Source organism: Pollachius pollachius, assembly GCF_949987615.1.
Source record: "Pollachius pollachius genome assembly, chromosome: 11".
Lineage (NCBI taxonomy): Eukaryota > Metazoa > Chordata > Actinopteri > Gadiformes > Gadidae > Pollachius > Pollachius pollachius.
The window spans coordinates 760,039-783,381 of NC_136944.1; the positions used below are offsets into that span (position 1 = coordinate 760,039).

At 45.1% G+C, this 23,343-nt stretch overlaps 2 protein-coding genes across 3 annotated transcripts in view; both read right to left on the minus strand.

Moving 5' to 3' along the window:
• LOC307082435 (NACHT, LRR and PYD domains-containing protein 3-like) overlaps window positions 1-23,343 on the minus strand; it is a 262,495-nt gene that overhangs the window by 185,389 nt on the left and 53,763 nt on the right. The window contains exons 1-2 of one of the 2 annotated variants that reach the window (XM_079746014.1): window positions 10,199-10,345; window positions 9,044-9,163 (exon numbers count right to left, since the gene is read on the minus strand). The exons of the other annotated variant lie outside the window; for it this stretch is intronic. Coding sequence (XP_079602140.1) covers window positions 9,044-9,111 — 68 coding nt within the window. The 5' untranslated portion in view covers window positions 9,112-9,163; window positions 10,199-10,345. Of the gene's footprint in view, window positions 1-9,043; window positions 9,164-10,198; window positions 10,346-23,343 lie in introns of those variants that run through there. 2 annotated transcript variants of the gene reach the window in all.
• Window positions 491-6,823, minus strand: LOC307083205 (stonustoxin subunit alpha-like; the record flags this gene model as incomplete). Its single annotated transcript, XM_079747039.1, has 5 exons — window positions 491-1,899; window positions 2,241-2,287; window positions 2,463-2,636; window positions 3,471-3,644; window positions 6,819-6,823. 5 exons carry the CDS (start codon window positions 6,821-6,823, stop codon window positions 1,322-1,324), a joined length of 978 nt encoding a protein of 325 aa, XP_079603165.1. The 3' UTR covers window positions 491-1,321.

Here is a 23,343-nt window from a genome sequence, read left to right on the forward strand (position 1 = left end):
GTGATAGGAAAATTCCTTACTACAGAGATTGCAGATAACGGTGTTCCTATCTACAGTTCCGTCTGGGAGTTTAAACTTGAACTTTCCGTGCACGGGGCCGAGCAGCGTCTTCTCGTCTGCCTCCATTTTGTTTCAACGCAAATGACGCACCGGGTCAAAGGGCACTATAGAAGCGTGATTAATCTGCGTTAATTTTTTGAACGCGTTATTTTTTTTGTTATTAATTAATCGGAATTAACGCGTTAATTTGACAGCCCTAATTAATATATTATTTTTCTTAAGGCACTTATTGAAGCATTATTCACAAAAGAAGAAAAAATCGGCTGAACACACGAGAACATTCACTTGGATCCACCGAGTTGTTTATTGCAATTATGCTTCATTAACAAATACAACAGAAAAATAGTCCCTTACATGTACACAATAAACAGGAGGACAAAAACAATAGAAGCAGCAGACTTTACAAAGCATCAACAGGTGTGCACATATCTTTAATAACTGAACATGTTCTGTGGATGCTTGGTTCCCATCAGAACACAAAAAAATCAAGATTCAGTTTAAAGTAATTTACAACATGCAACATTATCGCATAGACCTTTTGGTTATTATTAATAAAATATAAAATCTGCTTTAAATCAGGTTGTAAATCAGGGTTATAACAAAAATGATGATATCAGAGCCCTTAAGACCAAAACTGGTGACATCTGAAAATATACAAACATTTACCATCAATAGGTATTTTATATACATTTCAAATAATAAATGTGCTTCTCTAACTATGGGAGATCTTAAAAGTCTTTTCATGGTTTATCATACTATACTGTCTAGAAGAGAGAGAGGGAAAGAAAAAGAGAGAGAGATACAGGGAGAGAGAGAGAGAGAGAGAGAGAGAGAGAGAGAGAGAGAGAGAGAGAGAGAGAGAGAGAGAGAGAGAGAGAGAGAGAGAGAGAGAGAGAGAGATACAGGGAGAGAGAGACAGGGAGAGAGAGAGAGAGAGATACAGGGAGAGAGAGACAGGGAGAGAGAGAGAGAGAGATATACAGGGAGAGAGACAGGGAGAGAGAGAGAGAGAGAGAGGGGGAAAGAAAGAGAAAGAGAGACAGATACAGGGAGAGAGCGAGAGACAGATACAGGGAGAGAGAGAGAGAGAGAGAGAGAGAGAGAGAGAGGGAGAGAGAGACTATAACTGCAACAGAGACACTGAGTCATCAGTCCTCTCAGTGTGTGTGTGTGTGTGTGTGTGTGTGTGTGTGTGTGTGTGTGTGTGTGTGTTTGTACTGCAGCCGACGGTCCTCCTCCCCCGCGCCTGCTTTTTTTTCTTCTACAACCGACACAGAGTCACTGAGCTCCCCCTCCTCCCTCCCCCTGGGGTCCCCCTCTGCCATACCCCGACCCCAGGGAGGAGGTCCTCCTGGGTGAAGGAGGACCAGAAGGTGTGGAGGTGTGTCAGTGTGTCTGAGGACCCTCCTCCACCTGGGGACACTCTGTAGAAGGACAGAGAGCCAGCAGGCCGGTCCAGATACACTCCTACTCTGGTGGAGCCAGCGGGGGGGAGAGGGAGGTCTGTTACTGTACCGTTGTACACGGCAGAGTAACCACCATCATCACAATCAAGACTCCAGGACCTGTTGTTCACTCCAAGCCCGCTGTCACCACCCCGTCCTCTCCTTGTGATTCCTCTGTATGTCACTCCTATCTCAACCCATCCTTCCCACTCTACCTCCCAGTAACAGCGGCCAGTCAGAGCCTCTCTACCCAACACCTGGAGCGGGGAGTCAAATCTCTCTGGGTGATCCGGATACGGCTGGTCCTCTCTAACCCACGTCACCTTCCTGTTGTCCTCAGACAGAGAGAGTCGTCTGTGGGCCGTGTTGGGGTCCAGGGTGAGTTCACAGGCATCTGAGGGAGAACCAGACATGATGAGCTGCTGAACCGCTCTTCATCCTCATCATCATCACTGGTACTGTTCTCCTGAACATGACATGTGAGGGGGGGGGGTCATGTGATGTTATAGTAACGCTATTGCTTCAGACTCCACCTACACCCCCCCTTCCCCTCCCCCCCTCCCCCGAGCCCAGATGTTATCTTCATGATGATTGGACAGTATTAATATATGGAAGATACATGATGTCAGCCATCATCCTCATTCCCAGTAGGATCTGATCTCACTTCCTGCTGTGTGGATGGACTTTCCATCTCAGTAGTGAGTGTGTGATGTGATGAATCAAACAGACACTCACATCTCTGTGGAACTGGTTTCAGCCTCCACACTCCACCGTGCTTCACACTGGGGGAGAAACAAAGTGAGAGCAGCATGTTGAAACATTCACCTTCATCATCGGCCGTCTCATACATTGTACACAACGTGAGTTACAGCTGCCTCTTCAAACCACTTCATCTGGCAGTGGCTTGAATCCTCGTAGGAGACTTTGTCCCTGAGTGGTGAGCTGTCCTCTCCATACCTGAGAGTGTCCAGTCTCCAGCGTGGATCCTCCAGTCCAGCAGAGAGCAGCGCAGCTCCAGAGTCTCCTGGGTGATTGTAGCTCAGGTCCAGCTCTCTCAGATGGGAGGGGTTGGAGCTCAGAGCTGAGGCCAGAGAAGAACAGCCTTCCTGTGTGACCAGGCAGCCAGACAAACTACACACACACACACACACACACACACACACACTTTATTATATTTATTCTAGTTGAGAGCAGTTCATACTAAAGTAACCACATTTATAAAGTGTATTCATTCCATTTGGAGGACAAGGAGAACAGGAAGAGGAAGTGGGGAGATGACATCATCACAGACATCAGAACTTCCTTCACTTGGATGTGAAACAGGATCATAAGCAAATGCTCCTTTCTCAATAGCTACAACTCAATGAGATATTGTTTGGTTAGAGTCAGGAGAAGTCCGCTGTGTTTGGTACGCTGAGACCGTTTCTTCACAGGTTCTAACATTGTGTAGAACCAGGGAGAGTTTTGTCAGCAGGCAAAAGAGCAACAGAAAGGCATCGGACATGAGCAGCACTACACCAAACTAATGTGAAGTTAATAAAGTCCATCTTTAATGTTCAATATGATTCACTTTACCACGGCCAGTGATGTTCTATGGTGAGGTGTACATTATATTCAGATCACAGCACGGCTAAAGCCTCATCCCCATGTCTACACTAATGACAACTCCTCAGCTCACATCTGCTGACCAGAGTTACATCACATATAACAAACATAACATACTAGTAGTTAACAGGTCAACCCCTAACCCTCACATCTGCTGACCAGAGTTACATCACATATAACAAACATAACATACTAGTAGTTAACAGGTCAACCCCTAACATCAGCTGGCCAGAGCTACATAACATATAACAGACATAACATACTAGTAGTTAACAGGTCAACCCCTAACCCTCACATCAGCGGGCCAGACTTGCATATTAAACAACACCAAGACCCAGTTTGAAGAGGCTGAAAACTGACCTGAGAGTTTCCAGTGTACAGTGTGGACTCCCCAGTCCAGCAGAGAGCAGCTTCACTCCTGAATCCTGCAGATCATTGGTACTCAGGTCCAGCTCTCTCAGACTAGAGGAGTTGGAGCTGAGAACTGAGGCCAGAGCTTCACAGCATCTCTCTGACAGATCACAGCCCTTCAGCCTTCACACAAAATAAAGAGAACAGGTTAGAAACTGTGATTAAAATAACTTACATCTTCAACTTATTACATAATGAAGAAATTGTGGTTATTCAATATTGGGTGTAAAATGTATAACTACATGAAAGTTGTTGTGAAGGGGCAAGGTGTGCTTGAGCAAGGCACCTGACCCTAACTGCTCCCGACGAGCTGGCTGTCGCCTTGCATGGTTGACTTCGGTGTGTGTGTGTGTGTGTGTGTGTGTGTGTGTGTGTGTGTGTGTGTGTGTGTGTGTGTGTGTGTGTGTGTGTGTGTGTGTGTGTCAATAGTTAGAAAAGCGCTATGTAAATGCAGTCCATTTGCTTTGCAGTGTTTGAAAATCGTTCTGCATATTAGTATTACTTTTTGTTGCAGTATTATGCATATTATGTATTGTATTGTAATACATGTTACTAGTTCATGTAAAGCGATGTTTTGTATATAATTAGAAGTTTTATTCCAATATTATGTATATTGTGTTTTGAGGAGAATAAATATCATAGCAATCAGGAAAACACTTTGCGAGCACGAGAACTAAGACATTATTTGTGCGCTTGTGGTTGTCAGTTGCGTGCTGCTTCACTTTATGTGTGCACTTTTATGGATGTAAATCTGTTAAATGTCTTCTGATATTAAACCTTGTGGTGTAACTGTTTGACCATTGGGTAAAACTGACCTGAGAGTTTCCAGTGTACAGTGTGGACTCCCCAGTCCAGCAGAGAGCAGCTTCACTCCTGAATCCTGCAGATCATTGGTACTCAGGTCCAGCTCTCTCAGACTAGAGGAGTTGGAGCTGAGAACTGAGGCCAGAGCTTCACAGCATCTCTCTGACAGATCACAGCCCTTCATCCTTCACACAAAATAAAGAGGACAGGTTAGAAACTGTGATTAAAATAACATACATCTTTAAGTTATTAAATAATGAAGGAATGTTATTGGTTAAACAAAAAATACTAAATAATTAGATGTATAAATGTTAAATTGTTGTTTAGTTGAGATTGAAAATGTTGAAAATGAATACTCCTATATTCTATTGTTCTGAATATTCTCTTATGTGAATTGTAATACATTACAATTCATTACAAGTTAATAGGACACCTACAGAGATGTTTTGTATATTATTATAACTAATACGTTTATTCTGTTATGATATATTGTTATGAACCTATGGGATCTTTTTCATATTATTTTAACCTTATATTCCAGTTTTATTTATATTGTGTAGTGTCTTTTGTAATACATGTTATTAGGGAACCTACAGAGATGTTTTGGAGGCTTTGACCACTGGCAGCAGCCTCAGAAGACCATCTTCTGAAGCAGAGTATTTTTTCAGGTCAAACACGTCCATCTCCTCTTCTGATGTCAGTAAGATGAAGACCAGAGCTGACCACTGAGCAGGAGAGAGAGATTCTCCGGAGAGACTTCCTGATGTCAGGTACTGTTGGATCTCCTTCATTAGAGAACAGTCGTTCAGTTCATTCAGACAGTGGAACAGATTGATGCTTCTCTCTGGAGATAGATCTCCTTTTATCTTCTCCTTGATGTAAGACACTGTTCCCTTATTGGTCTGTGAGCTACTTCCTGTCAGTCGCATCAGACCTGTTTTAATCTGAGTGGTCACTGATCTTTTTTTCTGTCCCAGCAGACCTCGTAGGACAATCTGATTGGTCTCCAGAGAGAGGCTCAGGAGGAAGCGGAGGAACAAGTCCAGGTGTCCGTTCTCACTCTGTAAGGCCTTGTCCACAGCACTCTGGTAGAGGAGGAGTTGATCTTTCCAGGAGTTTGAGAGCAGATTGACACCAGTATCGATGAAGGACAGAAAGACATAAAGGGCAGCCAGAAACTCCTGGATGCTCAGATGGACAAAGCAGAACACTTTGTCCTGGTACAGCCCACACTCCTCTTTAAAGATCTGGGTGAACACTCCTGAGTACACTGAGGCTGCTCTGATATCGATGTCACACTCTGCCATATCTGCCTCGTAGAAGATCAGGTTCCCTTTCTCCAGCTGGTTAAAAGCAAGTTTTCCAAGAGAAACAATGATCTCCTTGCTCTCTGAACTCCAGTCTGGATCTGTTTCAGCCCTCCTATGGTACTTCCTGTCCCCCTGTATGGACTGAACCCTCAGGAAGTGGCTGTACATCTGAGTCACGGTCTTGGGCATCTCTTCGATCTGGGATTTTTTGAAGATGTCCTCCAGAACTGTAGCAGTGATCCAACAGAAGACTGGGATATGACACATGATGTGGAGGCTTCGTGATTTCTTGACGTGGGAGATGATTGTGCTGGCCAGCGTCTCCTCTCTGAATCTCTTCCTGAAGTATTCCTCCTTCTGTTGGTCGGTGAACCCCCTCACCTCTGTCACCATGTCAACACACTCAGCAGGGATCTGATTTGCTGCCGCAGGGCGTGTGGTTATCCAGATGCGAGCGGAGGGAAGCAGGTCGCCCCTGATGAGGTTTGTCAGCAGCACGTCCACCGAGGTGGACTTTGTGACATCATTCCATATCGGGTTGTTCTGGAAGCCCAGAGGATGTCGACACTCATCCAGACCATCCAAGATGAAGACAACTTGGAACTGGTCGAATCTGCAGACTCCTGCTTCTTTGGTCTCACTAAAGAGGTGATGAAGAAGTTCCACCAAGCTAAACTCTTTCCCTTGCAGTAAATTCAGCTCTCTGAAAGTGAGGAGAAATGTATAGTGTATGTCCTGGTTGGTTTTGCCTTCAGCCCAGTCCAGAGTGAACTTGTGTGTTAAGACGGTTTTACCAATGCCGGCCACTCCAGTTGTCATCATTGTTCTTATTGGTTGATCGTGTCCAGGTAAGGGTTTAAAGATGTCTTCACATCTGATTGGTGTTTCTTCCTTGGCTGGTTTCCTGGAAGCTGTTTCAATCAGTCTGACCTCATGTTCCTTGTTGACCTCTCCACTGCCTCTCTCTGTGATGAAGAGCTCTGTGTAGAAGTCGTTCAGATCTGTTCGCTTTCCTGCTTTAGCGATTCCCTCAAACACACACCTGAACTTCTTCTTCAAATGAGCCTTGATTTTATTTTGGCAATTGACAGCATCAGATCCTAAATTAGAAAACAACAGATGACATCAGTTAGTGGATGGTGATCAGTGGGGCCAGGTCAATATTTCCTGTTAAATTTCCAACGTCATGATATTTAGTGGCTTCATTACTTGTGGTCGGAAAAGCTGGTTGTGAAGGACTGCATGTTACAGATTCAAGATGTTAAGGACTATTATTTCCACAGCAATATGATTGTTCTAATGATAGTAATAATGATAGTGAATCAGTGTAAAGTGATTTGCTAAGCTGATACAACAAGACAGGGTTTCATCACTTCCACTGAGTTATTCTGCTGTTGGTCAGCAGTATAATGTTTAATGTTAATGTGGCTTCATAACTTGTGGTCGGAGAAGCTGGTCGTGACAAAGATTGTGTGTTACGGATTCAAAATGTTCAGGACTTTGTTTTTTCCACAGCAATATGATTGGTCAAATGATAATAATAATGATAGTGAATTGGTGTAAAATGACATGCTGATATAACAAGATAGTGTTGCATCTCTTCCACAGAGTTATTCTGCTGTTGATCTGCAGTTTATGTTTAATATTATTAATAATAATAATAATAATTACATTAAATAACATTTTATTTCAAGGCACCTTTCATGACACCCAAGGTCCCCTTACAATTCATAAAACAATCTAGGGTCAAGAACAGCAGGAGCTGCATCGCCAACAGCATGATCAAAACAAGACATAAGACCCAAGTAGGAGGGGGTAAGAACAGTAAGGAGACCCAGGTAGGAGGGGGTAAGAACAGTGAGGAGACCCAGGTAGGAGGGGGTAAGAACAGTGAGGAGACCCAGGTAGGAGGGGGTAAGAACAGTGAGGAGACCCAGGTAGGAGGGGGTAAGAACAGTGAGGAGACCCAGGTAGGAGGGGGTAAGAACAGTGAGGAGACCCAGGTAGGAGGGGGTAAGAACAGCAGTGAGGAGACCCAGGTAGGAGGGGGTAAGAACAGCAGCACAACGGGGATACGAGGGGAACCCACGGTAGGGGGTCATTATAGCGAGCAGGCCAGTGGGAACACATGTGTTTTGAGGAGAGTTTGAATGTTGTCAGGGCGTGTCTTTCAGTTCAGGTCAGAGCCCTAGCACCCACGGTGCTGAGAGCCCTAGCACCCACGGTGCTGAGAGCCCTAGCACCCACGGTGCTGAGAGCCCTTGCACCCACGGTGCTGAGGCGGGAGGTCCGGACCGTGAAGACCAGCTGAGGATGACGAAGGGAGCGGCAGGGCCTGTCCTCCTGGAGGAGGTCGGGGAGATAAGTGGGGGCCACGTTGTGGAGGGCTTTGTCGGTGAGCAGAAGGGTTTTAAGGTCAATCCGGTGTTGGACACTGAGCCAGTGTAGTTGGACGAGAATGGGGGTGATGTGGTCGGGGGATTTGGTGCTGGTAATGATGATGTTTAACATTCTTTAACCTGAGACCCCCACCATTACCCCACATACTGGATCAAACCATTTAACAAAGAAGGAAAAATTGAAAGAGGAAAAACTCAAAGAGGAAAGATTGTCTCCACATAGAAGTATGAAATGTATAAGTCTCACACTATGTAATTTAGTCTGAAGAGAACAAATAATAATCTCCTACTGCTCATCAAAATGTGTATTTCTTATCTGTTTTCAAGATAAGAGTCTCTTACCGCCCCCCAGTGTGTCGGCCAGTTCCTCCTGGTTCATCTCCATCAGGCAGAGCTTTGTGATGTCCACCACTCCCTCTATGGCGCGCCTCCTCTGCTCCTCCTTCTTACCATACACCTCCTCCTCCTCCACTCTCTGACCCTCTGAGCATTGTGGGTAATCTGAGAAGAGATCCCTCCAGAGCTTCTTCAGCTCCTTGTCTAGGAAAGCATGTGCGTTCTCCTCAGCCCTCTGGAACAGAACAAACATCAAGGAGAACTTTACTCTGAACTAACTGAGACATCAGAAGCATCTGTCCTGGATCCACGTCCCGCTGGACAAGAGATGCTTTCTAATGTCCACGGAGAGCTGAAGTTAAACGTCTTGGTGGACATTTACACACCTTGATCAGCTCTGTTTGATGCTGCTGTAGAGACTGAGCACTGGTAACCTTTGACCTCTTCTGGTGTCTGTGGGGGATCACGCGCGCACACACACACACACACACACACACACACACACACACACACACACACACTTTAATTATTCCTGCCTTGGAAACATCAGTGCCAGTAAAGTCTGATAACAAGAGCCTGCTCGCTCCTGCTGGACGCTTTTAGAAAAACAAGAACCAGGATTTATGGACGTTTGATAGTAGCTGTATCTTTATGATCTCTGATGAATCCTCACCTCTTCTCAATAGACTGATTTCCATCTTTAAACTCGTCAGGGTGAGCCATAGACCAGTCACTCTTCATGGAGTCACAGCTGGGTCCAGGGGAGTCTGCTCTCTGCTGCGGCTGGACTCTTCTAGAAAAACAAGAACCAGGATTTATGGATGTTTCATAGAAGCTGTACCTATATGATCTCTAGGGCTGTCAAATTCTGGTCAGTTGGTTGATTGGTTAATCAATATTCACTTGTTGGACCAAATTCTCTTTGGTCGGACAATGGCTGGTGTTCCTTTCATAAGAACAAAGAGCTTCTTAATCCATTATTTTAGGGCCGGGAGGGACAAATGCAGACCGATGTGTTTCATATTTGAGAAGGGCTATATCGTGTTAGAAATAACATGAATTATGAATAAAAATTTGTTTGAAGGCTCCGTAGTTTCTGTTTTAATAATCATATTGTTAAATAAACTATAAGGCTTTTAAGACAAGAGGTCAAACCCCTGGGTTTCTCAACGTTGAACTGGCAGCTAAGGAAGACCGCTAGTCCTAACTTACTGAACCTTTACTCCGCTACTAACTCATTGATTCCAACAAAGTCATCGATGTGGCAGCATTTGGTTAAAAAGGACAACAAAAAAGTATGCAAAGTGTAGAGTAAGTTTGTGGGCAGATCAGCAAAAATGGTAAGGCATGAGTACTTTTTTCTTAATATGTCTGTGATTCTTCATCTCCCTTCATATTTAACGCTCACTAGGCTTTGAGTGGGAACACATCAGAATTGGCTTCTTGGCACGAATCCCAGCAGCATCCAGTGGGCCCCATTATATTACACACAGATAAAAGCTCAAATCAATTCTTGGGTTGTGTCGTCTATAAACGACGCTGGCCGATGCTCCGTGGCTCGTCCTCTGTCTGCTTCATATTGAACCTCTGCTCTAACCGAGTGGACTCGGACCGAGAGGGGGTCTGAAACCCACTGACCTTCAAACAGCCCTTATGTGATATTGAGGCTTGCAGGTAGAGTAGAACGCACTGTGGTAGATTATGTTGATCTAGAGATAACGTGCGCATTGTTTTATAATCATCTTTTCACCATAGACCAATCGATTGGTCAGAGAGATGGTTGAATTTAAGACTACAGCCCAAATCATCATCTCTAATCAATACTTACCTTTTCTCAATAGACTGATGGAGGAAAATACGTTCAGTCCCATACGGTAAAAAGTTATAAAAGTATAAATGTAAGGGAAGAAAGGGAGGTTAAAGTGTTTATAAAACACAGGTGAAAGGTTTTCAAAGCGGAGAAAGAACAGCTCCTCGCTGCGACGAACCGTTCAGATGAGGAAGTAACTTAGCTGAACCGACCTCTCAGCCCATGTCACGTTTTCTGGGAAAATGAATGTGTGTGTGTTTGTGCAGTGTGCACGCGCGCGCACACACACACACACACGCACACACACACACACACACACACACCGAACTGTTGGAAGGGGAAGTACTTGAGGAACCGAGAGAGAGCGCAAGAGAGAGAGAGAGAGAGAGAGAGAGAGAGAAAGAGAGAGAGAGAGAGAGAGAGAGAGAGAGAGAGAGAGAGAGAGAGAGAGAGAGAGAGAGAGAGAGAGAGAGAGAACAGCAGAAGTAGAGAAGGAGGGGGATAGGGAGAACACAGACAGCAGCAGGGTCAGTGAACTAGTATATTCTGCATTTCTGGTGTGTCAGTTATATATTGTGATTGAATATAGATATATCCCAGATATTTTGAGCCACAAGCAAGTTGAAATGCCACATTGTGACTTTAATTCAAATCCAATCCAGTTAAACGTTAAGTACTACTGTAATTAGTTTCCACTGCAGTGACCCCCAGTGACCACCTGATGTCCCCAAAACACGATAAAGACCGTTCGGATGTTCACACTCAGGGTTGTTTAGGCTGGAAGTGCGCCACATGCCCTGGACCGATCCAGAGGGGTTTTCCATCAACCAAGCTAAAGGCAAAGCCGGTCTTATTTCGCTTAGCCTTGCTACTTCCAGCTAGAGTTGCGTTCCATGAACCTGACTTAAGGGAATCTCCGCTAAGTAACCAGTGCAATTTATCCGACCAAACTAACCTGCTCGGTACCAGGCCAACTGTCAGACTTTCTGGAGCGGTGTTTCAGAGAAGTCCATCTGTCGGAAACAAGTGTATCATCAGAAGGTTCCGCCAAGCTTAGTCCTCACGATTTTGTCATAAATGTACATATATGAAGTACAAACAGCGTATATTTTCACTGTCTAAGATTAAATGATGCAAATAAAATAATTAAATGAATTGCTATCTATTGTTATCGTGGATATTTTCTCAAGACATTTTTATACAAATGTATGTATTCTATAGAATTCATCAACCAGCATTAGAGTGAGTGGTCTAGCATTTGCCCAGTAGAGCGGGTTTTTCGAGTTCAAGTCCTGAGTACGTCGTTGAATTCTTGGTGTTGAGTTACTTTTGTAATTTCCTTTATATCAGAGAAATTAGGCCTAACAATTGACTTTTTACATAATAAATATGTCTTACAATATCCCTAGGAACAAAATATAACTTGCAAAAACCCATAGTAATGTTAATGTTAATATTAATGTTCCTGTAGTGAAGCCTTTGTCACAATGACAAAGATACTGCTGCATGGGAAATTGTCAGCCACATAAATTCTATTCATGTGAGTTTCTCGGCAGGCTGCCAAGACCACCTCTGTTGAGATAAATACTATGGTCTGTCCAGTGGTTCATTTGAGCCGGATCCTGCCAGTACAAGATCCCGGACCTCTTAAGTTTGCACTCCCTGTGTTCCGGTACTTATTTGGGCAGATCCGGTACCTCACATAAAAAAAGAAAAAAAATCATTTACAGAACAAATCCCAAGAATTTCATGTTGTTTATTAAGATTTAACGTATTTTGAAAGTGTCAGAGATCTGTTGACGCACTGAAAAGCTGCGGGCCAACAAACCACGCCTGACACTTCTGAAATTCGCCGCGAGAGGAAAAAACGGTTACCATGCATGACTACATGTGCGCCACGCACAAGTTAATAGAAATTATGATAAATGATATATCCCAGAGCAGGATTGTGAACGTTTACAATAGCTCATGTCAATTTACAATAGGCTAAATGTGTCAGCATTGGCTGACTAACTCTTTTTAATTATGATATTAATCCTGCGCGCCTCCTCTTTGCAACGGAATTTGTTTAAGATATAAAACCGTTTAATTGAACATACACACACTAAAACAGATATTTTTGTTTATATTTAGAAACGAAAATTCATGTTTCCCGCAGTGTGCGTCTCTTTATTGAGCGGGTCGGCAGGAAGCAGGGTAACACTCTGCACAACCAAGTTGGTAAAAAGTCACGGTCACGCACGACTCCGTAATCAACGCTTTCCAAGCATCCGTGGTGATGGCGACTTTCTCCGCTAAGGACAGGATCTCACGGAGGGAGGCTGCTGCTTCACTGTTCATTTTCTCCAGCCGCACAGTCATAGTTTGGCGACATGGCACTGTGTAATCCGCCTCGAGAAATGCGTTCGGATCACGGAAGACTACATCACGTCTCTGGCAAAGGCTGCCGTATATAAAATAGCATGCATATGCATCAGTAATATTCTCAATTAAATTTACAGAGCACTCCCTACAAAGTATTTAGGTTAACTATATAAGAGACTAGGTTTAGTTTGTGTCTGACAGAGGGCGTGCCATCACGATGGTGGCCCTCCATCCTGATGTCAGTCAGCCATCACGACGGAAGATGACGTCGTCCATCGGCACAACCCTACTAGGCAGTGTATATGTTTTTGTTCCATTACCTCTAACCCCCGTACTAAGTCACCGGATCCACCCCCCCTCTGCGTTCCGGGACCTCCCATTTTACAAATTAAGCACTGGGTCAGTCAATTTAGAATATTTAAAGAAATAGAAAAAAATGGCACGAAAAGTTCTTTGATTTCTCCAGTAATCCTTCCTAAACTACTAATTGCGTGGGGATTGAACCCCAGACGACCGGGTGCAAGTCCGACCCGCAACCGATCTGCGATTTTTTGCAAGATATCCTCCCTGTATTTATGAATGGTTATGGTGGTCCCCTTTTGAGTTATTATATGCTTGTACTCCTCATAGACCTCCACAAGCAGCTTCTGTTCCCCGCTGGAAAAGATCCCGTTCCGTCCTTTTCGGACATTTGATCCATGATTCGACATTCACGGTACTGGGCTGGTTACATATCTTGTGAGGAAGAACACTATGCTGGGATCCTACTGGATCTCAGCACTGGTTTAGGGCCTTTCAACAATGAGGCTCATGACAGAGCCTTCAGGCGGGCCCACCAGGCTATGGCAGGCGACTGACTTCATCCTCCATCACCACACTACACTCCCTGTTAACCACCTCGGCCCCCCACCGCTCTTATACATTTATTTTGTTTTTTTGCATTTATTTTAGCTAAAGTTAATTTTGTATTATACCTGCTTGTGCCCGTGCCATTCTCTCTCCTCTTGTGCCACTAGTTGGTATATAGGTTTGAGCACCTCCTCTAGCCTAACCTTGCCAGGGCCTAGCTATAACCTATGACTTTATGCTTCATTATAAATGCATCCCCTCCACCCGTCCCCATGATTTCTGGTTTTGATTGGTTGCCTGTTGAGCCACTCCCACTCCTGGTAACTTTCCATTCCTCCTGCCCCTCCTCCTCTCCCGATTGGCTCATACCCTGGTGAGGGATTTGGAGCTTACCCATTGGTTAGTCAAACAGACGGAGCTGGTATCCAATTTGTTTTTAGCTTATTTTTATTTTCGCCTGCTTGGCTTGGGCCTTTTTGCCTATTGTTTTAACCCTATTAAATACTTTTTCTAACTGCTCTTGAAGTATCAGTTAGCTTACCTTTATTCAACCTGGTTTTTGGTGTGACAAGAGTTTGTCTGGCCCTCTACCCTGATCCCGCTTCTCCCGGTTGCTTCGACCGGTTGGTGCGTACCCCAACATCTGCGTGTTCAGCATTTAAGTGTGTACACACTGAAGACTACAAACACACAAAGAGAGAGAGAGACACCCTCCAGCTAAATGACCCCTCTCCATCGAGGCTCCTAGAGCGGCAGCAAGCTGCTCCGGCCTTCCCTGGCGGCCCCAGCTTCAACCCTCCCAGAGCGGGGAACACTCCAACACCTAAGGGTCACAGCAAAGGAAAGAGTGACCTGAGAGACCTGACCCTTGCTACGGCCGACTCCCCCCCTGTAAATGACCCATATAATTTTGTTTTATCATATTTTATATTATTGAGATTGGTTTATAGTGCCTTGGATATCACATTTGTTCATTCAAATTTGTTTGGTGCCCTAAATATGTTTCTGATTAATATTCATAGCGAATTTTACTTGCACCTTGTTGTGTGACCTTTATTTTGAAAGGCCACAGAGACGTTTACCTGCCGTCTCTCGGTGCACGACTCAGACGGAAAGGAAGGTTTAAGAGGTGAACACGTTTGTTCATGCTTAGAACTGTTCACAAAACATATGAAGCATTGTTCATCCTTTTAATAGCACCTAGCTGGAAGGCGAACAGGTATGTGTGTTGATAAACTGTGGAATTAAGTTCTGTTACGTTTTGTTTTTGATATATGTGTAAGAGTATGCATTTTTGGAGTTAGCTAATGCTAGCTAGTGCTATTCACCTCGTGGTGGTAGCTAGCTGTGGGGAAAGCATGGTCATATTAAGAGTGCATGATTGTGCCATTTTATTTGCTTTCAGCTCTTACGGTGTATCTGTGGTGTGGATGTGTGAAAATAAATGGTTGATACCGCACCATGGGCCATCAGTCATCTTTATGGAGTGCATCGCTAATTAAAGTCTGAATAAAGTCCAGCTGGGAATGCTACAGTAAGAGCTAGACCCTTCATCAACCCTGCCACCACGCTGCCAGAGAGGAGAGGTCTACGAAGACGAACCACGGACCCAGGTTGCAGCACGACTAGGGGAGACCGGGGATAGATGTCCCACGGCCGACACCTCATGTAGGGAGCAACTCGGCTCCATTCTACGGGTCTTCTAGACAAAGGGACTTTAAGTCATCATGCAGCTGGCTTAAAGGTTTGGTGTGACGGTCAGACATTAAAGGTATGGAACATTTAATTGACTGGAAAGGAACGATTCATCTTCACTAAGAACATTCATATTCATCTGTAACGGTTTAAGAAGAAAGAAATTAAGAAGAAAATTATTTCAACAAAAATGGACATTTATTGAATTTTCTTCTACTAAATGTAAAGCTTATAGGACCTTTAAGAAAAAAATAAGGTACTCTTCACACAAAGAAAAAACAAGTGAATTTTGTGACTTTGTTTATGTTTATTGACTGCTATGCTACTGTACATTTTCTGATCATCCTTCCTGTTAACTCCAAATAGAAAAAGAAAAAAAAAGAAAAAGGGGTGTTTCAATGTGTAACAATGTACAGTCTAAATGTTAACTGAATTTTGTATTAATTGGAGAGGTTGATTTCATTTTAACATTGCAGTCAATCATTTAACAATCAGCCTACAGTAATAGGCTCTAGTCCTCTGAGTGGTCTGTATTTATGTCAGATTATCTGCTCCTATCTTCGTGTAGTCTAAATATTAAGGATTCTTCTTCCCGCTGTACAGTCTATAGGCTATTGTAAAGACGAACATTTTATCATATCAATAATGGCAGAATTGAATATTAAAGGAGCAGAGAATCCTACCCCACAGTCAGAGCTAGAGAAACAGATAGATAGCCTACAGCATAAAATAGGAAGGCTTAAAGGGGCTCTTGATGAAACACTGGTGACTACAGAGAGAGAACGTTTAGAGAAGGAAATTCAAAGTAGAGAAGAAACATTAAGTAGCCTCCAAGGTCAACTTCAAGAACAGGAAGAGGATAGCCGCCGACGCTCAACTCGAACAAAAATCCTGACTCCAAAAATGCTTGAACTTCAACAAGATGAGGCGAAGAAGAAGGAAAGAAAGATCCTCACAGCGTATGAAAAATGGAAGAGTCAAGCCCGTGAGTCAAGAGAGCAGTTAAAGAAAGACCTCAATGAAAGTGAGCTGGCATCTCTGCTCGATGCTCTGGAGAAAGATAAAGAGTCAGTGGTGAAAACATATTCCGAAGCACTAGTTCCCTTCACACCGTCAGCCGTATTGAGAAACCATGTTGACGCATGTGAGGCAGCTACAACAGAAATTAAGAAAATCGCCTACGAGAGGATTGTAGACATCGATTTAGATTTTGATGCAGAACAAGCACAGCGCCGTCTCAAGGAGCTACTGAAAAACGGCTATGCGCGCTCCGTTTATGGATCCACTGTCTCTAGAATGTCAAAGTCAGTCAACGGTTCTGAAGACACTACTTTAACAGCCAAACGCAACGCTGCAGCAGAGCTTGCCGTGAAGGAAGTTGAGTTGGAAGGATTTCTGGAGGAAGAGAAACAAAGGGAGAAGATCCAACTTCTAGAAGAGCAACAAAGGACACTAGAGGAGCAACAAAGGAAGCAGCTTGAAGTTGAAAAACGCGCTCTTGAACGCATACAGGCCGAGAAGGAAATCAAGGCAGCTCGGGCCAGACTACAAGTCTACAACCAGGAAGCTCCACAAGAGGGCAGCGTCCACTCCTCAAATAGTCATAGTGGCTCCATAGCTCCAAGTAGACAACCCCCTAACGTCACAGTCTCGTCATCTGAGCTAAATATGTCGTCCCTAGCCAGGGCCCTCCAAGATAGTATGGCCCTAAATAGACTTCCAGTGCCAGAGCCATCAGTATTTAATGGTGACCCTATCCAGTTTATTGAGTGGAAAACTTCATTTATGTCACTCATTGACTCAAAGGCCATCTCCTCAGCATATAAGCTTTATTATCTGAGGAAGTATGTAGGCGGTCCAGCTCGTAAGACACTGGAAGGGACCTTCTATAGAAATGATAGCGAGGCTTACAGGGACGCTTGGGACAAAATGAACCACAGATATGCCCACCCCTTTGTTATACAGAGAGCCTTTAGAGATAGGCTGACAGAGTGGCCTAAAGTCCAACCTAAGGATGCAAGAGGGGCTTCGGGACTTTTCAGATTTCTTGAACGCCTGTCAAGATGCAATGTCACATGTGAAAAACCTTGAAATACTGAACGACTGTGAAGAGAACAGGAAGCTAGTCCACAAACTGCCAGACTGGATAGCATCTAGATGGAACAGGAAGGCTACGGAAGCCTTGGACTCAATTCGAGAATTCCCCAGTTTTAAGGACTTCACCACCTTCATAGCAAAGGAGGCAAGGATTGCCTGTAATCCGATCACCTCACCATATGCCTTCCACAACTCCGAGTCTAGCCCAGCTAAAAGGAATAACAGGGACCCCAAGAGGAACAAGGCGAGTGTTCTGAGTACTCAAACCGAAACCAAAGCCGACGGTGAAAGGCAAAGGCCAGCGAAGGGGAAGGAAAAGCCCCCTTGTGCGTTCTGTCAAGACACTCAACACAGGCTACACGGATGTCCCAAGTTCATCGCCAAGACTCTGGCAGAGAGAAGAGAATTTGTGAAAGAGAACAAGCTCTGCTATGGCTGTACCAAACCTGGCCATAGTGCAAAGGACTGCCGACATAGACATTCCTGCAACACCTGCAAAGGCAAACATCCAACCTGTCTTCACGATGAAAACTATGTAAAAAGGGAACGGTCCAAACCTTGGGAAACCATATCCCCAAGCAACACACATCGAACAGATCCTGCCACGACTGCGATGTCACATGCCGTCACGACTGGACAGTCTACCAACACGTCGATGATTGTGCCTGTTTGGGTGTCATCCAAGAATAACTCACAAACTGAAAAACTTGTCTACGCCCTGCTGGACACACAAAGTGACACCACATTCGTCGACGAGGAAGTGAGCAAAACTTTAAAGGTAGACTCCTGTCCAGTAACACTGAAGTTAACAACTATGATAGGATGTGACACCATTGTGAAAAGCCAACGAGTTTCGGGGCTTCATATACGAGGTTACGAGTCCCCCATCCACATCGACCTTCCTCCTGCCTACACGAAAAGCTGTATTCCAGTGAACCGCACCCACCTTCCTACAAGCGAAACGGCCAGACAATGGAATCATCTCTCCACAATCGTAGACAAGATTCCACCGCTGCAGGATTGTGAGGTTGGTCTTTTAATAGGATACAACTGTGCAAGGGCAATGGCACCAAGAGATGTAATATCAGGAGGAAATGAAAAGCCTTACGCAGTTTGTACCGATCTAGGATGGAGTATAGTTGGATGCTCTTCGCCATGCCTTGACGCTCCAAGTGTGGCAAGACGGTGTTTCCGGATAGCTGTCAAGGAGCTCCCTCCAGTCACCCCTGCAGATGCTATTCGTGTTCTGGAATCCGATTTTAAGGATGCCAAGGAGGATGGGAAAACGGTGTCCCAGGAAGGCATCCTGTTCCTGGACAAACTGAAAACTGGCATCAGGAAAAATAGCCAAGGTCACTACGAAATGCCCTTACCCTTTAAGGAGAGACCCAACTTACCTGACAACAGACAGCTTGCCGTCGTTCGTCTCAACCATCTCAAGAGGAAGCTGTCGAGGGATGAAAGGTACAAGGAACAGTACATCAAATTCGTGGAGGATGTCATAGAAAAGGGTGACGCAGAGGAAGTCCATGATGGTGGGAAGGAAGGAGAAAAATGGTACGTACCTCATCATGGCGTCTACCACGCCAAGAAGCCAGACAAGCTGCGCGTGGTATTCGACTGCTCCGCCAAATACAAGGGAACCAGTCTAAATGATCATCTGCTCACCGGACCCGACTTGATGAACAATCTCAATGGTGTTCTCCTTCGCTTCCGACTACACTCCACGGCGTTGATGTGCGACGTAGAAAGGATGTTTCACCAATTTCATGTGAGCAAGATGGACCAGGACTATCTGCGCTTCCTTTGGTGGAGGAAAGGAGATCTCAGCGCGCAGCCTCAGGAGTACCGTATGAAGGTGCATATCTTCGGCGCTGCCTCATCGCCTGGTTGCGCGAACTATGGCTTGAAGTATTTAGCTACCGAGAACAGAGACCTATACCCTCTAGGTTCACAGTTCATTATGAGAGACTTTTATGTCGATGACGGGGTCGCAAGTATGGACAGTACGGAAAAGGCTATTCAGCTCGCTCAAGAAGCCAGAGAACTTTGTGCCCTAGGTGGTCTTAGGCTCCACAAATTTGTGTCCAACGACAGAGCTGTCTTAGAGAGCATACCGTCATCTGAACGTGCATCAGACATTAAAGATCTCAACCTTACCTTTGATGATCTACCTGCAGAAAGAGCATTAGGTATCCAATGGCATGTCGAGTCAGACTGCTTAAAGTTCAACGTCAACCTCAAGGACCAACCTGCAACACGAAGAGGTATACTGTCTATGGTTGCCTCCTTGTACGACCCCTTAGGGTTTGTCGCCCCATTCTTGCTAATCGGAAAAGGAGTGCTGCAGGAAATGTGCAGACAGGGAACGGGTTGGGATGATCCCCTGACTGAAGAACTTCGTCCACGGTGGGAGAGATGGAAAAATGACCTTACCAACATGGAGAAGATAGACATCCCCCGGAGTTACGCACCTGCAAACTTTGGAAGGGTTACGAGACAAGAGATACACCACTTCTCCGATGCAAGCATGATTGGCTACGGGCAGTGTTCATACCTGAGACTCAGAAATGAAGAAGGAGACATCCACTGTGCCCTAATCATGGCAAAGTCTCGTGTTGCTCCTACGAAGGTCACCACAATCCCGAGATTAGAGCTAACAGCTGCAGTCATCTCAGTGAAGACCAGCAATGTGTTAAAAGAAGAACTTGGATACGCTGATGCCAAGGAGTACTTCTGGACTGATTCTAAAGTCGTTATAGGGTATATTAACAACGAGGCTCGACGTTTCCACACGTTCGTGGCCAACCGCATCCAGAAGATACACCTCAGCACGTCTCAACAGCAATGGAGATATGTCCCCACTGACCAAAATCCGGCGGATCACGCCTCCAGAGGCCTAACCATCAGTGAGCTGATATCATCAGACTGGTTCCAAGGACCTGCGTTTTTATGGGAAAGGGAAATCGGCCTCTCAGAGGAGGTGATCTCGGAACTGCCACTTGGAGACCCAGAAGTGAAAGGCGCTCAGACACTGAGCACAGAAACTACAGAGCAAGACTCCCTGGCAGATCGGCTGTCAGGGTTCTCATCTTGGTCCCGGGCTGTTAGAGCAGTGGCGCGTATCCTTCGACGAATCAACAAAGACAAATCCAATGGTCTCTCTACAGTGGAGGAACGAGAGGACGCGGAGCGCCTCATAATCAAAGATTTACAGAGACAGACATATCCAGAGGAATTGAAGTTTCTGAAGAAAGGCTCTCGGCTGCCACTCCACAACGAGATGCATCGCCTCGTCGCCTTTCTGGACAATGATGGTGTGATCAAGGTGGGAGGTAGACTCGGTGACTCAAATCTCCCTCACGCAGCCAAACATCCTGCGATCATTCCGAAGGAACATCACGTCACGAAGATGATCATCGTCCACTGTCATGAAAAGGCTAAACATCAAGGTAAAGGAATGACCATCAACGAAATCAGGTCAAAGGGCTACTGGATATCGGGGATTGGTCGAGCCGTGGCATCTCATCTTCGCCAATGTGTAATGTGTAGAAAGCTCAGGAGACACACAGAAGAGCAAAGAATGGCCGATCTCCCACCAGAGCGTTTGGATCCATCTCCACCATTTACATACTGTGGAATGGACTGCTTTGGACCCTTTTACACCAAAAAAGGACGGCGTGTGTGCAAAAGATATGGCCTTCTCTTCACCTGCTTCTCCTCCAGAGCCATTCATATCGAAATGCTGGAGGACATGTCAACAGATTCCTTCATAAATGGACTGCGCTGCTTCATTGCCATACGTGGTGCAGTGCGCCAGATAAAATCTGACCAAGGAAGCAACTTCCTAGGAGCTAAAAATGAACTGAAGGAAGCTCTTAAGGAAGTTGATATTGACAAACTGGCAATCTTTCTCTCTGAGAATCAGTGCGACTTCATCATGAATGCACCAGGTTCAAGCCACGTCGGCGGAGTGTGGGAGCGTCAAATTAGGACGGTCAGGAGTGTCCTCAACTCGACCCTCTCTCTCTCTCCTGGAAATCTGGATGATGCGTCCCTCCGAGCATTCTTCTATGAAGCAATGACAATAGTTAATAGTCGCCCTCTCACTGTTGAAAACCTCAATGATCCCAACAGTCTTGAGCCGCTTACCCCTAACCAACTTCTTACCATGAAGTGTACCCCAGCTCTTCCTCCCCCCGGCAAGTTCATCAGAGAAGATATGTATGCGAGAAAGAGGTGGCGCCATGTACAGTACTTAGCGGAGCAGTTCTGGAGCCGTTGGCGTAAAGAGTATTTATCCAACATCGCCATCCGGCAACGCTGGCACACCCCGAAGAGAAACCTACAAAAAGGGGATGTAGTGATGATGAAAAATGATGATCTGCCTAGAAATGAATGGAGGTTGGGTAGAGTTTCAGAAACTACAGTGGATAGGGATGGGCTGGTTAGGAGGGTGAAAATCTGTCTAGGTGATAGAAAACTAGGCAAGAAAGGTGAACGTCTCACCAAGCAGTCAGTGCTTGAACGGCCTGTTCAGAAACTGGTCTTGTTACTAGATAGTGACTAGTTAGTTACAAACTAGCACATGCCTTGCATCTATTAAGATGTGTTTTCATTTGTTTTGAAGTACTTGACACTTCTTCCTTACCAGGTCTATGGTCTATGGTTATTTTGAGTTAAAAAATCATTTGTGTTTGCACATGGTTGATTTGACTATATTTGAAACACTAATGATTTGGTGGGAGTGTAAATGACCCATATAATTTTGTTTTATCATATTTTATATTATTGAGATTGGTTTATAGTGCCTTGGATATCACATTTGTTCATTCAAATTTGTATGGTGCCCTAAATATGTTTCTGATTAATATTCATAGCGAATTTTACTTGCACCTTGTTGTGTGACCTTTATTTTGAAAGGCCACAGAGACGTTTACCTGCCGTCTCTCGGTGCGCGACTCAGACGGAAAGGAAGGTTTAAGAGGTGAACACGTTTGTTCATGCTTAGAACTGTTCACAAAACATATGAAGCATTGTTCATCCTTTTAATAGCACCTAGCTGGAAGGCGAACAGGTATGTGTGTTGATAAACTGTGGAATTAAGTTCTGTTACGTTTTGTTTTTGATATATGTGTAAGAGTATGCATTTTTGGAGTTAGCTAATGCTAGCTAGTGCTATTCACCTCGTGGTGGTAGCTAGCTGTGGGGAAAGCATGGTCATATTACGAGTGCATGATTGTGACTTTTTATTTGCTTTCAGCTCTTACGGTGTATCTGTGGTGTGGATGTGTGAAAATAAATGGTTGATACCGCACCATGGGCCATCAGTCATCTTTATGGAGTGCATCGCTAATTAAAGTCTGAATAAAGTCCAGCTGGGAATGCTACACCCCCCGGTCCAGCTCCAGCCCCCCTCTCTCTACACACCAGCTAAAGACATTCTAAGAGACCCTCCACCAACCTACCGGTCGGACCAGCTGCGTCCCACCTCTCCACCACACACTCAAGGAGTCTCCATTTGATCATTCATCTGTTATTCTTTATTATCGACAGGCTCTGTTGTAGTGCATTTTTGTTTATTTTATCTCATTTTATGATTTAACCTATACAGCCAATGACCCCATTTATGTTTATTAATTATTTACAGTATCTGTTTTACAGTTTAACCTCATTAGAGTCTACTTTACATCTCTCTTCTGTTGTGTTTTGTTCTTTTTGTCTCCTTAACCCCGCCTCCCCCTGCCCTAACCCTAACCAACCGTCCCTCCGTGTGTCTCCTCCTCACCCCTCCCTCCCCCGTCTCACCTTAACCCCTCGTCACCCACTCCGTCTCACCTTAACCCCTCGTCACCCACTCCGTCTCACCTTAACCCCTCGTCACCCACTCCGTCTCACCTTAACCCCTCGTCACCCACTCCGTCTCACCTTAACCCCTGGTCACCCACTCCGTCTCACCTTAACCCCTCGTCACCCACTCCGTCTCACCTTAACCCCTCGTCACCCACTCCGTCTCACCTTAACCCCTCGTCACCCACTCCGTCTCACCTTAACCCGCCTGGGGCCTCCACTGCGGACCCCCACCACCTCCCTAACCCTAACCAGCTTCCCTCCTCTACGCCTCACCTTAACCGGCTCCCCTCCCACACTGGAGGGGC